The sequence below is a fragment of the Macrobrachium rosenbergii genome, chromosome 16, assembly GCF_040412425.1.
Source record: "Macrobrachium rosenbergii isolate ZJJX-2024 chromosome 16, ASM4041242v1, whole genome shotgun sequence".
In the NCBI taxonomy this organism is placed as follows: domain Eukaryota; kingdom Metazoa; phylum Arthropoda; class Malacostraca; order Decapoda; family Palaemonidae; genus Macrobrachium; species Macrobrachium rosenbergii.
In genome coordinates, this window is record NC_089756.1 from 49,745,631 (window position 1) to 49,761,476 (window position 15,846).

General features: G+C 36.2%; 1 protein-coding gene across 2 annotated transcripts in view; it reads right to left on the minus strand.

The window, feature by feature from the left end:
- LOC136847426 (uncharacterized) overlaps positions 1-15,846 on the minus strand; it is a 440,119-nt gene that overhangs the window by 1,721 nt on the left and 422,552 nt on the right. For both annotated transcript variants that reach the window (XM_067119097.1, XM_067119098.1), the window contains exons 6-8: positions 13,589-13,720; positions 13,003-13,141; positions 9,008-9,178 (exon numbers count right to left, since the gene is read on the minus strand). In XM_067119097.1, coding sequence (XP_066975198.1) covers positions 9,008-9,178; positions 13,003-13,141; positions 13,589-13,720 — 442 coding nt within the window. The remainder of the gene's footprint in view (positions 1-9,007; positions 9,179-13,002; positions 13,142-13,588; positions 13,721-15,846) is intronic.

Consider the following 15,846-nt stretch of genomic DNA (forward strand, 5'->3'; position numbering starts at 1 on the left):
TAAAACTAATAAAAGTAATAAAACTGTCCCGGGAAGGAGATTTTTGCGGCATTTTTTAATAACTTTGAAAGTAATTAAGCTTCCTGTATAACTCCGGGGACTAATATCAGTACTGATGTTGTCGGGAGGTTTTGACATGGGGCTCGGTCACCTGCTCCCCCTTTTTCCCCTCCTTTCCTCTTTTGCCTTAAAAGTGATGGGACCTGAGATATAGGAGAGAGGCTTCTAGAATGGAGGTCTTTTCTATTATATTTATATATATATATATATATATATATATATATATATATATATATATATATATATATATATATATATATGTGTGTGTGTGTGTGTGTGTGTGTGTGTGTGTGTGTGCATTTATGTATATGTATACCTGTATGTGCATGTCTGTCTGAATATATATACATATACTTATATATGTATATATATATACATATATATATATATATATATATATATATATATATATATATATATACATATATATATATATATATATATATATATATATATATATATATATATATATATATATATATATATATATATATATATATATATCGTATATAAGTAGTTGGGCAGTTACTTGGGAAATCTTGATTTGGTGATGAATAATATTGCCAAGCTAGGTAGAACAATATTTTTACTTCGCAACCTTTCGAGGAAGATTACGTTATTAAAAGGCTGGAATTAATAACAAAAACTATAAAAATCACTGAGCTACAATAAATCAAATTGCCTCATTGAACCTATCTAAACCGTTTCTTTTGTTTTATTAATGTTTTTTTTTATCTTACGTTCATTTATATTGTTAAGTTTTTGTTTTTTATCTGATTTATCCACTTTTGAAAGTTTTGTAAGATTAATCATGTTACAGTATTTTCAATATTTCTTATAGTCTTTGTCATTAATTTCTGCTTTCGTGATAAAATGTTCTACCGTGACTTGGCAATATTATTCATCATCAAGATAAAATGCAGATGTTTGTATGTATTAATATTTGGTTTGAATTTCTTACTCACATCGGGATCGAGAACCCAAGATATCCAGGGTAAGAGATGATGGTGGCACCAACCGGGAAACAGAGCCCTTAAAGGACTGCTGTGGCCTGATTGGTAGCGCCCTCGTCATTATGACTTCCGTGATTCGATGATAACGGCTTTCCCTCATCAGGGAGCTGCAGGACTCGATTCCGAGGCAGGGTAGATATTTATTTCTATATTTCGCATTTACTGTATTGATTTTCATTCAAATACGCATCAAATCATAAAACAAATATAAATAGGTTTTTCTCAAAAGGCTCATTTCCTCGTTGGGCGAGTCGATAGAGTTGTGGGCTAGCACTCGCTAGGCCTGAGTTCGAGTCTCCGGCCGGCTAATGAAGAATTAGAGGAATTTCTTTCTGGTGTTAGAAAGTCATTTCTCGCTATAATGTGGTTCGGATTCCACAATAAGCTGTAGGTCCCGTTGCCAAGTAACCAACTGGTTCTTAGCCACGTAAAATAAGTCTGATCCTTCGGGCCAGCCCTAGGAGAGCTGTTAATCAGCTCAGTGGTTTGGTAAAACTAAGATGTACTTAACCTTTTATCAAAAGGCTCCAATTAAGAGAATGTTCTCCAAAACACTAAACCAACGGTAGGGATTCAAGGGAAATGACGCTTTTGTAGAGGCACACCAAGAGAGAAACTCAACAATTATATTAAGCGATCACCAACGGAAGTGGCAACCTAAAATACCTAATGTTTGTTCAAAGCCGGGATGAAAAGAGGAAGACCTGGATTCCAAAGGGTTGAAATTCGAAGGGGGGTTGAAAAAAAGTAGCAAGCACTAGATGTAAAATAGAAGAGAGATTTTTTAAAAAATCACGTGGCTAAAAATTGGAATTTGAAAAAGAACAGTGCATGAAAAAAAAGCAAAATGAAAAGAAAAAAACTTATAAAAACAAACGTATATCCCAAGATGCAAATCAGAGGAAAAGGAGAAAAAGCCTTTCGATTCCGGAATTGATGTCGGGAATAATAAAACATCAAAATACGATCAGCTGATGTTGACGTTTAGGAGTCTGGGAATATAATAAAGTCATGGAAAAGATGATGACTTTGACATTTGTGAAAGGAGCGACCGACGGCGTCAGTTGATTGCGGATTTATCGAAGTTCTCAAGTGGGGAATATGGATTCACGTGGCTTTATCTGGGTTGCTTTACTTTGTCTATCGGGTGACTTTACGAAGCTTGATTTTTCCTGAAGTGCATTGCCAAGCTCACATACACGTTGCAAGTGTCTAATTGCTCCACACAAGAAGACAAAGATTGTCTAAACACACCAGACAAGTAGAAAATACTAAAAGCTGTCTACGAACAATGCGCCGGTTAAAACAAATATATTAGACGAAATGTTAGACAATTAGACAAAATTATCATAAAATACGTCAAACAAGTAGACGAAAATTCATATAAAAATGTCTATTGCTATTTCATTTTTCATCATAATCCATGGGAATCGGTATTTTATTCGACTTTTTTTTTTATTTCATTAAATTACAACCGTTCCCCCACCCTTGTGGCACATGTATCAAGCCCCCCAAAAAGAAGAGTGTTTTACTTAGGTTATTTTAAAACTACGGTTTGCGCTAAACTTTTTATCGTTTTATCTTTTAAAAACCGTGCTGATAATATAAAGGAATAAAAGTAATCTATATATATATCCGGAGTTTTTATACTTGATTTCAGCAGAAAAGACAAAATTACAAAATAGATTTAAGCGGGCTTAGATTTATATGAAGGACATATCAACAGACAAGCACTCACGCACGCATATACACACACGCACAGACACACACACACACATATATATATATATATATACATATATATATATATATATATATATATATATATATATATATATATATATATATATATATATATGTGTGTGTGTGTGTGTGTGTGTGTGTGTGTGCATATATATTTTCACGAATATAAGTCACCTCTCCCTCATAAAGTGCAACAATGCACCGCTCTAATACAATTTATGTTATTCTGTTAACATAAAAGTAGGTGCATGAACAACACCGCTGCCTAACAAAGACAGGTTATGGGAAAACATTGCCTCTTTCCTGAAAGAATCTCTCCTTCCTCACCCCTCAAAAATAATCTCTTAATTCTCCTCCTCGAGCCTCTCTTTCAGGTACCTCCTTCCGAGACGCCAAAACCCCACTGGAGGCATAGACGAGCCGGCAAAAGGGATTATCTCCAAGAAAGAAAGCGCCCGGGCCCTGACAACAGAATCACCACGTGGCCGGGGCACACTGCATGGTGCACCGCATGGCGCACCGCATGGCAAAAGCATGGAAGCATAGGAAACATGCCTTACCCAAGAACAAAAAGGGAAGCGCAGCGATTTGTCGGGATGGTACAATATTTCCGGCGTTTCACCTTGAACTTTGCTGACACTGCTGCCCCTATCACAAACCTCTTCCAAGGGAAACAGCCCTTCCGCTGCAATCCCCAGTGCGAGAAGGCATATGATAACCTCAATGCAGTCCTAATTAGCTAGCCCATTCTCCACACACCTGACTACTACTGTACTGTTCCTTCTGCATGGTGGTTGATGCCAGAGACATTGGCACTGGGGCAGTCACGTTCCAGGAAAAGGATGGCGTTAGGCACCCGTAGCCTGCTATTCCAAGAAACTCAAACCAGCTGAGACTAGGTACAGCACTACAGAAAAAGAACGTCTGGGCATGATCTTGGCAATGAAACAATTTGAGTCTTATCACGCATTTCATAAATTCCCGTTAAATGTCTATACAGATCATAACACCTTTAAGTATCTCATGACTTTCCAAAACCAAAATAAACACTTAATGTTTTGATGTCTTGACCTCCAGGATTACAACTGGAGGACTGAACACATTAAGGGCACAGATAACAAAATCACTGATGTCCTTTCCAGGATCTCTAATTAATCTATTGAAGTAATCAAATACTAACCCCCCTTTTCTTTTTTTCCTTTTGTTTTCCAGCTGCACATGGCACTCCTGCCAGAGTGAAAGGTCAAGTTATGCCTGGTCAAAAACTAGCATTCCCGAAAGTGTAAGATACTTCCTTCCTTGACTCTATCCTTTCCTTGTAATTCAACCTCGAGTCCCCGACTTGAAAACCTCTGCGTAAATTACGTCTAAATGTGCGTCATGTACGTAGCAAGTGCCTCATGACACCCACAATGGTTAGTATCGCAACTGGCACAGTACCACCGAGCATAAGTATCATGGCGTCACCTAATATAAGCACACGAATATTTCGTTGTAATATATCATGAAGGCAAACTAGTCGCATGACTTCAACGTCAAGAAATTGACCTTATCATAAAGTGCATGAATAACCTTAATACTTACCCTAGAGTAGATGATCTAATCTCACTTTATGTTGTTATTCTAATTCAGGATCTATTGAATTGTCAATACTTTTATGTTAAGTTGATATAATGCTGCAGCAGAGTAACAACAACTTAAAATTTTAATAATCGCATGTCCAGCAGCCCAATATTTTAATGCCATGTACAATTTTCAAAATGATAATTAATTTGCACTTGATGGACTTGCATAAACGAATTTTTATATTTTTATGAGATTAAAAAAGGGGAAAGTAAAGAGAGATGTTAGTTTATTCACTCAAGTTGACTAATCTATAGATATTCCCACCCGACTTAAGGTGTGAAATGTCAGGTAGAATGGGGAGGTGTCACGAATATGTCACTTCTCCCTCATGAAATGCAATAATGCACCGCGCTAATGCAATTTATGTTATTCTGCTAACATAAAAGTAGGCGTGTGAACAACACTGCTGCCTAACAAAGACAGGTTATGGGGAAACATCACACCTTTCCTTAAAAATAATCTCTTAATTCTCCTTCTTAACCTAGTGACTGCTCGAGCTTCCCTTTCAGGTACCACCTTCCGCGATGCCAAATCCCCACTGGAGGCATAGACGAGCCGGCAAAGAGGATTAATTCCAAAAGAGAAAGCTCCCAGGGCCTAACAACAGAATTACCACATGGCCGGGGCACACGGCATGGCGTACCACATGGCAAAAGCATGGAAGCATAGAAAACTGACCGCGAGGCGCCAGACACTGCCACCTAGGACGAGAGAAATTGTAATTCGTTGAGGTTTTAAAAGACAACCTCTGGGTGGTGCTCATCAGAAATGCCCAGCCCTGGACTCCAGACACTTGTCCCTTGCCTCATTCACTCCATTAGAGCTCAGATTTCCCCATGTGGCTGTTTTGAGCCAAGTCTTCCTTTGTGGTGAAGCCCCTTAATTCATGCCCTCCCTGCTGGCGCTGAAGACGAGTTCCTATCTCCTACAGAATGGTAATGTACCCAGAGTGAGGCTTTGAATCAGTCACAACCCTATTGTTCTCCTACTGAATTTATTTTCCTTTCTAAAGTGCAATATTTTCATGAGACCTGATTTGTTTAGTGCAGTGAGTAAATTATTCCAGTTCAAGTTCATTCCAGTGCCTCGAATCGAGTTGCTTTGGCACTTAATGTGCAACCCCCCTTGATTCCGGGATTCGCTACTTAAATCTGTGTGAGTAACCATTGGATTCTCGTTGCAGACGGAGTTGCTAGCTGTGGAATCATCTGTTCACCCCTGTGCTTGGGTCGTGGTTACCAATGCTGCCTCTCACCCAACAGTGTCTTACGGAATGGATTTTTCCCGTTATTGTTATTTCTGGTTTTGCAAATTCCCCATTCTTCTGATCTAATTTGCTAATGTAAATATAAGTGAGTTTTGTGAACTTCAAGTGTTTATCTAAACTTCCCCATTGACGTAAAGCCTTAAGCTTAATCTTATTCTCGATGCTGATTACCTGAGTCTACAATTGTAGTCAGAATCGAGTTCTCATGGTAAGTTCCCCATTCTTCCCCAGGTAAATATATATATATATATATATATATATATATATATATATATATATATATATATATATATATATATATATATATAGATAGACCAAAACTCTCCAGAGACACCTGCAATAATAGGAAAAGTCATACATTTGCTTTATACACCCATCTGCCTATCTACCTATCTATCTATCTATATATGAATATTCTATATATATATACAGTATATATATATATATATATATATATATATATATATATATATATATATATATATATATGTATATATATATATCTGCAGTAAAATTCCTAATATGCAAAGACTTTTCAAATGAAAGCCGGGAGCAGAACTGATATTAATGACATTTCAGAGAGAGACTCCACGAAATTTCGGCATCTTCTTCCCCATCGAGGGAAAGTTGCGAGTGTTCTTTTATGTTCTCGGCGTCGAAAATGATCGAACAATAAAGCATTTAAGAACAGCCCATACATCTCTGCCTCTCTCTGTTGTCCGGCCTCAAATTCGGAAATGCACAAGCCGAAACGTCGAGGGAGGAAAGGGGACATTTTTTTTTTTTTTTTTGTTCTCCACAAGAAAGGGCGTTTTGCCATTGGTCCTTTGGAGTCGGAGAAAAAGGCCCCTTTGATCGAGCGTCAGGAAGAAAAGGCCTTGTTTCGCCAAGATTCACCCCCGGTCGCCCGAGTGCCCAGATCCATCAAAACGCGTTCTGTAGTTGTGGAAGGAAATTATGGCCACGAGTCCTTCCCTTTTCCACGGGAAAATATGAAAGGGAAGTCGAATGATTGAACGCGCATAAAATTCCTTTCCTCCCTTTCCATCAAAATATGAAACGGAATGCAAGATATATATTCATCAGAGGGAAAATCCCCCGACACCGAAAGAAAATGTTAAAAGGAAAATTAAAATGGTCTTTACATGATATTTGCTTACATACAGCTGTATATGTGTGTGTGGCTGTGGTGTGGGGAGGCTCAGGGGTTTTTGCGACGGTACATTACACACACGCACATATATATACATACATACATCTCGTATATATATATATATATATATATATATATATATATATATATATATATATATATATATATATATATACATACATCCTGTATGTATGCTATTAGTTAGTAGAATTATAGTGTAAATATGTGCTTAAACTTGAGCCTCTCTCTCTCTCTCTCTCTGTCTCTCTCTCTCTCTCTCTCTCTCTCTTGCTTTATATATACTGTATATATACATATATATATATATATATATATATATATATATATATATATATATATATATATATATATACACACGATTCATCGAGAACATGAGAGTTAGCCAGCTTGATTAATCCTCCATATCATTCACTTCTTGAATACGGAACTTTCCTCCTTCCTCTGTTTCTTGAACCATTCAGTAAACTTCCTTCTGATGAACACTTCTTTTACAGTAGCCGTGCTAGATATGCACAGATGTACCCTTCCTGGTCGTTGCACAGAAAGAAATACAAGAGTATATGTACATGGAATTATATTACAAATTTCAATAAAAATACTTTTGCACCCATTACCTTCTGTTTATACAACCTTCGGTCTCGGAAGATCTTGTGTCGCTCTCGACAGCTGACTTTGAGAGCCAAAATATGTTCTCAGCCCTACCTACAGCTTTCTTTCTCTACCTCTAACGATACCGTGCTTATTTTAGTTTTTTTTTTTCTGTTGGCTACCCTTGATTTTATCTAAATACCTAATGTGTTTCTATATGTCATAACTACCCTAAAGTTCGAATACGCTAGTATGAGAATGCGGACTTACCCATATGATCGTTCCTGCTTATGTGATAGATAAGTTTTTAAATAGGAAATTCCTTCTACGTATGACTAAGCCTAAAAAATGCCTATGTCAAGCGTGTTTATCCCCCGAAGCCATATTGAATCATCGATTTTAAAAACAACTTCAAACTTCCAACGGAAATGAAGAATCTATGGCCGTCGGGATGAAGAGATCAACAACCTTTCGGAAGGTGTTACATGAGAACATTTTTTCTTTTTACCTAGAGGCGTGTCGCGCAAGAAGACTTTTTAAACCTAATGGTGCCGCATGGGAAAATTTATTCAAAGCTTAAGGCAATGTTACATGAAAGTTCTTTGAAAGAATTTATAGCAACCAGAGTGAAGGATCAACAACCTTTCGGGTGGTGTTACATGAGAACATTTTTTGTTACCTAAAGGGATGTCACTAAAACAAGAATTTTGTTACACCTAAGTGTGTCTCATGGAAACATTTTTTATTTAAAGCAAAGGGCAATGTTACATAAAGTTCTTTGATACTCAGCTTTGGTGTCACATGGACGCATTATTTGAAAAATAAGGGCATTGCAACATAAAACCTTTTGAAAACTAAGGGCGGTGCCCCACTAACAGTTTTTGCAAACATGAGGGCGGTGTTATATTTGATCATTCTTTGATCTAGGAACAGGATCAACACAGGAACGTTTTTTTAAAACAATTTCGATGGCATACGAGAACTTTTTTTGAAGTCAGGTATCACATACGGACATTCTTTATAGCATAAAAGCAGCTTCAGTCGGCTATACTTTTAAAAACCTATTGTAAGTGCCGGGCTATATAGAAGTATTGCTGATAGCTCTAAGGGTGGTGTCCCTAAATATCTTGATATCAACGGTAAAATTATAGGTCCTCATATCCGTTACGGCAATTACCGATCGGTATCAGTTTTAATCGTAGTTGCTGTGACGGTAATTTAATTTTTTAAATCAGCAATCAATAATCATCAATATTGGTTTTCTGATACAAATTCTGGCGGATGATATTGAAAAAGTGGAGGGCAACGACCTTTGAGACACCGCCGACCCAAATTTTGGCAGATGGAGTCGTCCTGTCTCAAAGCTAAAGCTGACTGTCGTGTTCCTAACCACGGAGGAATTACTTAGTCATGTTCCGAAACTTAATATAAAAATAAAACCGGAGTTAAAGCTCTGAAAACTTACTTAATTGTACCCTCAAATTAATAACAATTTGGGCGTGCCTTCATACTACTCTAAGCCACATTCAAACTTACTTGGCCGTGTAAACTTCGATGACGTAGATCCTAATCCCTGTGTCGGCCTTCCCGAGGGAATTGGTCGAGATGCACTTGTATTTCCCTTCGTCCTCCCGGGTGAAGTTCCTGATGGTAAGCTGCATCGTGACGCGATAGGAGTCCACCATCTCTAGTAGCTCGTACTTCTTGCTGTGGGAAGAAAGAGAAGAAATAGGCCTACAGATATATATATATATATATATATATATATATATATATATATATATATATATATATATATATATATATATATATATATATATATATATATATATATATATATATATATATATATATATATATATATATATATATATATATATATATATATATATATATATATATATATATATATATATATATATATATATATATATATATATATATATATATATATATATATATATATATATATATATATATATATATATATATATATATATATATATATATATGTGTGTGTAATTATATATAGCCACAATGCATACACACACATATATATACTGAATATACTGTATATATATATATATATATATTATATATATATATATATCGCGCTTTTTGTGTGTATGCTTGTGTAATTGTAATATTACAATGCCCTCTTAACTTCTCGAATTCTTCGCGCTTTTTGATACAAAGCCGTAAGATCCAAGAGCAAGAAATTGAAGGGACTTTGATGCCCGGTCACGAGAAACGAACCCGCCTCACCATAATCATAAGGAGGTCACCTTGCCGACCTGACCACGAGAAGGACCTCCTTGTGATTATGGTGACGCGGGTTCGTTTCCTGCGACCGGGCATCAAAGTCTCTTCAATTTCTTGAACTTGGATCTTACGGCTTTGTAGTGCCAAGCATATCCAAAAAGCGCAAAGATTTCGAGAAGTTAAGAGGGCATTGTGGCTATTACAATTACATATGTATCTGGTAAAGTGAAGATTCTACACACACATGTAGATTCTACAAACACATATATATATATATAATATATATATATATATATATATATATATATATATATATATATATATATATATATATATATATATATATATATATATATATATATATATATAATATATATAATATAATCATACTACAAATGCCGTTTAATATCCAGTTCAGCCCACTTCGGGAATATCCCCATGGGGACTTATCACCAAAGGGGAATTTTTGAGTGATAAATGGATCGGTACCGCCAGGTCTTGATCCCTCGACACAGTACCTTCCAACGACTCCATTCGACGGTCAGACCATTGAGCAGCCAAGAGTCATAGGAAGGTACTGTGTTGAGGGATCGAGACCCGGCGGTACCGATCCATTTATCCCTTAAAAATTCCTCTTTGGTGATAAGTCCTCATCGGGGGTATTCCCGAAGTAGCGTGAACTGGATATTAAACGACATTTGTAGCGTCATGATTTAATATAAATCATGGTGTGATAAAAATTTCATGTATACAGTATATATATGCATACATACATATACATAAATAAACATATATATATTGTATATATATATCTAAATTATATATATATATATATATATATATATATATATATATATATATATATATATATATATATATATATATATATATATATATATATATTTATATAAATATATATATATATATATATATATATATATATATATATATATATATATATATATATATATATATATATATATATATATATATATATATATATATATATATATTTAAATATATATATACTGTACAGTATATATGAAAAAGAATGTTAAGCTAGAGAGACTACCAACGCGTTTTCTCTTAATTAACACTAGTAAGTAATTGTTTTTTAGAGCATTGCCTATGGTTTTTAATAACGCCAGCTGTAACCCTAAGGAGCGATAATATAAACTCTCTCTCTCTCTCTCTCTCTCTCTCTCTCTCTCTCTCTCTCTCTTCTCAGACAGTACATAAATATACACGTACTGTGACGTGCATACAAAAAGGCGTTTACCAACGATGAAATCATTGTCTGGGGAGCGAGAGGAAATACGCTGTCTGAGGACCCTATGCATTGTGATAATATAACACCGTAGTCTTAACAACGCCTTGCTCATCGCTCTGATTTCTCTCTCTCTCTCTCTCTCTCTCTCTCTCTCTCTCTCTCTCTCTCTCTCTCTCTCTCTCTCTCTCTCTCTCCTCCTAGTATCGGTTATTCCAGAAGGGACGTATAAAGAGATAAATGGTTTGTGTATTGCGGTTTAACATTTCATAGGGAAATATCATGGTGACTGGTTAAGATTCAGAATCAAGAATGTAGTATGTACATGGATATGAACATACAGTATGTGTGCTTATGGATTTAAATGAAATAAGAGTACGAGGAAATTGTAGACTATTCGTATATATATATATATATATATATATATATATATATATATATATATATATATATATATATATATATATATATATATATATATATATATATATATATATATATATATATATATATATATATATATATATATATATGTTATATTATATATATATATGTTCTTGTATACATGAGCTCACATACTGAAATATACACACACACACATATATATATGTATATGTATATATATATGTACTGTATATATATATATATGTATATACATATATGTATGTGTGTGAGAGAGAGAGAGAGAGAGAGGGAGAGAGAGATTTCATGTATGCCATGGTTATACAATCTCAAAGCATGACGCGTTCTGTTGCACATTAATACGACATATATCGATAATTCTTTCACGTAACCTGGCGCCCATCATCCACACGCAACTTTCACCCATCTTGACATCAAAGACAAGCGGCAGCAGCAGCAGCGGCGGCGGTCTCTCTCATTTACGAGTACTCTGGCATTTGCCGGTACTCCCCTCATTTGCATCTTACTCATGGCTACTAATTCAACCACGACTCGGCCAACCGAGAAACTATCCGCCGGGATTCCAGCGCGCAGTCAAAAAGCCCCCACCCCTCTTCCCTGGTCCCCAACCCCACAAATTCATCCTATCCAGTTGAGTCTGGGTGCGGGCGACATCCTTCCCGTACGGGACGCATTAAACATGGTATGATTTATGTGCGTCACTACGGCGCGTGTCTTTGCGTGTTTTGGATAATATGCGTCTGCTCCTTGATTTATGAGTAAATGGGCGACTTTGCGATGGGTATTAAGCGAATGGGAAAGTTTGTGTTCATAGGGAAACAGAACCAAGGAGCACCCACCCCTCACACCCCCATACCTTGGTCCGTGGGAAGTCTGGGTTACAGCTTCTTCTACCGTGGACTTTAGCTTTAAACAAAAAAGTTAATAGATAAAATGGAAGGGCTAGGCTTAGAGTTCATGCCCCGGCCATATTAGAAAGAGTAAGTATAAATATAACTCTGAATCTACATCAAGGGAACATGACGCTTAAAGAAAGGTATGTATAATTTAGTGGCACAGAGTAATTTCGTTGGACTAATTAAAAGTGGAAGCAGAACTAGCACAATCATATAGAAATTGTATTCTTATTTTTAATTCTGTTGACTTTTAAAATTCAGATAAAGATCTTATAAGTGGAAAATATTTGTGTAAGCTATTCTGTCCAATATGAAACAGATATAGCTTGTATGGAGTAAAATCACTAGGTTAGGCTTTAGATTCGCAAGTTAACGTGACAATAGTGATCGGTTACAACTACTAGCGATAAGATTAGGAAAAATCGCTAGACTTTGTTGCCTTAATATTACTGCTCAATCACTTATGCGATGATATTGGGAAATTCCATACCATTTCCATCAAGGAAATCACAATTGTCATGAAAACGTGAGAGGTCTAAAGCTGAGCGCCTCCCCAGCACTGACTGAAGACTACATAATTTTTCCACTTTTCCAGAATTCGATCAAAACAGAATGGAACGGAAATTGTGCCATTACATTTTACCCTATAGTCTAGAATAAAAAAAAAAAAAGCATGCACTTACTTATTGAGCATCATCTCTCCGTTATCTCTCTCCCAGTAGTTGACGGCCTTAGGGAAAGCCTCGACCTTGCACTCGACGGTGACGGCGGTGCCGAGGGGCGCCCCGATCAGCTGGTTGTCCACTTTTACGACGGGCGAGACTGAAATTTAGGAGAGGCGATTTATTAGCGCTGGTCTCGATGCATTCGTTTTAACGGCATATGAATTGAACAGGGAGGGTTAGAACACACTCACGCACACACAAACAGATTTGTGAAGCTCTGAGGCACTGCATCAAAATTTGTCATGCATGGGTCGTAGATAATATCCTCAAAGCTCTTGCATGTATACACACACACACACACACACACACATATATATATATATATATATATATATATATATATATATATATATATATATATATATATATATTACATGCAAGAGATTTGAGAATATCATCTACGACATGTATATATAAATATATATAAAAATATATATATAAATATATATACACATATTTATATATGTATATATATATATATATATATTTATATATATACATATGTATCATATCTTTGCATGCTAAACACAACATCAGTACTCACAATTAACATTGACGATAATTCGTTTGCTGACAGAAGGAGGCACCTTGTTGCTAGCTATACAGAGATAGGCTCCCATCTGGTTCCTGGAGACATTCTCCAACGTAAGATTACCTCCAGCTACCCAGTCGACGGCTGCAATTATATAATGACATTAATAATATTAGTTCCCATCCAATCGGTAGAAAAAATGGGTAAATAAATCAACTTTATTTCTGTTAACAAGTTCGTTTCTATTGCAAGACTGGTTTCGAAGCAGTTCTTTGGCATTTAGTCAGAGAATATTATGCAGGGGAAAAGAAATCAATTTCCCATGAAAAGAAAATGAACTGCGTGGTTTTGGAAGAGATACATGGACGCTTGTCGCCCCAAAATCTCATGAATTCCAGAGCTGCCTCGGATATATCGAACGCTGTTTTTGCTAACCGGGGTTGAAGGCTGTTGTTGGGAAAGGTGTCCTTGCTAACATAAACCGAACTACTCGGAATCACGGACGGAATAAACTGTATAATTATCTCTCATCATTTGCGAGCTTAGAACAGGAATTTGGCAGAATTAGAAGAGATGATTCGAAAGCAATGATAGGATTACGTGTTGCTGGAAGAAAAGTTACCAGTAACTACTTCTGGTATAGATAAATAAATATCGTTTGGTCTTAAAAAACGTGATTTTCTAATATCTATATTTTTTCTTCATGCCAGTATGCTAGACGAGGATACTGGATTCCTTAAACCACAAAGAAATGTCCCGAGATCGAATACAGGACGAAGAACAGATTTAGGACCTTTTCGTTAAATATCTCTTATTATTAAGTGGTTAAAAAGTATCATAATTCAAATGACAATGAAAACAATAAAGCAACTCAGTTAAATAACAAAACGGATGATTAAAAGACAAAATAAAATGGGTAGAAGTGATCATGAGAGTAAAAGAGGAAAGTAACAAAAAATGGATAAAATAACCTATGAGTAGCAGTGGAGATTAAAATAAGAAAATAAGTGGAAAAGCTAAAACATAACAGGAAAGAACTGATACAGTAAAATGTCCCCTCAATACAAATGGTAATGAAGATATTCACTTCCAGTAAAATTTGAAAGTAAGCCAGCCAGAGAAGACTTACCGTAAAAATGGCAATAATGAAAACGAAAGAAATCTCAAGGGGGAAATGGTAAAAGGACCGAAGAAAAAGAGGAAAAACGGCGGTAATAATGATAATAAAGGAAGTAAAACGTATTAGCAAAAGGGAGAACGCTTTCAGCCCACCGCCATCTATTTATCAGAGGGTTTTATATTACAGATTTGGACAATGACAGAACGAATCCCTTTTAATCCGAACAATGCCCGTCCCATTAATCCCAAGTTTCGAGACGGGGATGGGGAGGGGAGGGAGTTGGGGGGAGCAGAATTCGTGGATGTGTGAGGGGAGGGGTAGAAGGAGTTGGGTGGTTCCCCCTATCGCCACAAAATCTATGATTGTTGCAGAAATATTCAGCAAACGTTGTTTTTGTAGGCGCCATCTTGTTATTAAGGGGGAGAGTTTTTTGGGGGAGATGAGGGGGAAATGTGAGTTGTTTTCTAATTTATGTTTTACTTAATGTTTTAAGATAATTCGATTAATATTCTTAAATTATCTTGATAGTATCATGGCATATCTTTCTGTCTTCAAGTGAGTAATATTGAAATAAAAATAAATCTTTAACCGTATTGGGTACATTATATGTTTCACTATACAGCAGGAATGTACGTACAGTATAATATACTTATTATTAAGAATCTCTAATCTGGAAATGACGTTTTTCATATTATTATTATTAACTCCAGCACAGACACTTTCCCTTTACGACCTCAGTATGCCTCTTAAAAGGAGTCTGCTACTAATATCCCTTCACCAGTTTTATTGCAACCCACCACAGTCGACTAACTACCGGGTACGCAATTCACTACCTAGGTTGACATAGTCGCAGTGAGGTTGAAACGGAAAGTACCGTGCCTAAAGCGTTCAGGACCCTCTCGGAGGTCGAAACCGGAACCTCTCGATAGGAAGACAACCATCCTAACCACTGGTCTATAACTGCCCGTTTTAGTTGAGGTGGCTTTGTCTGTCCCTCCGCACTCTTTCTGCTCACATTTTTTCTGTCCGTCCTCAGATCTTAAAAACTACTGAGGCTAGAGGGCTGCAAATTGGTATGTTGATCATCCACCCTCCAATCATCAAACATACCAAATTGCAGCCCTCTATCCTGAGTAGTTTTTATTTTAAT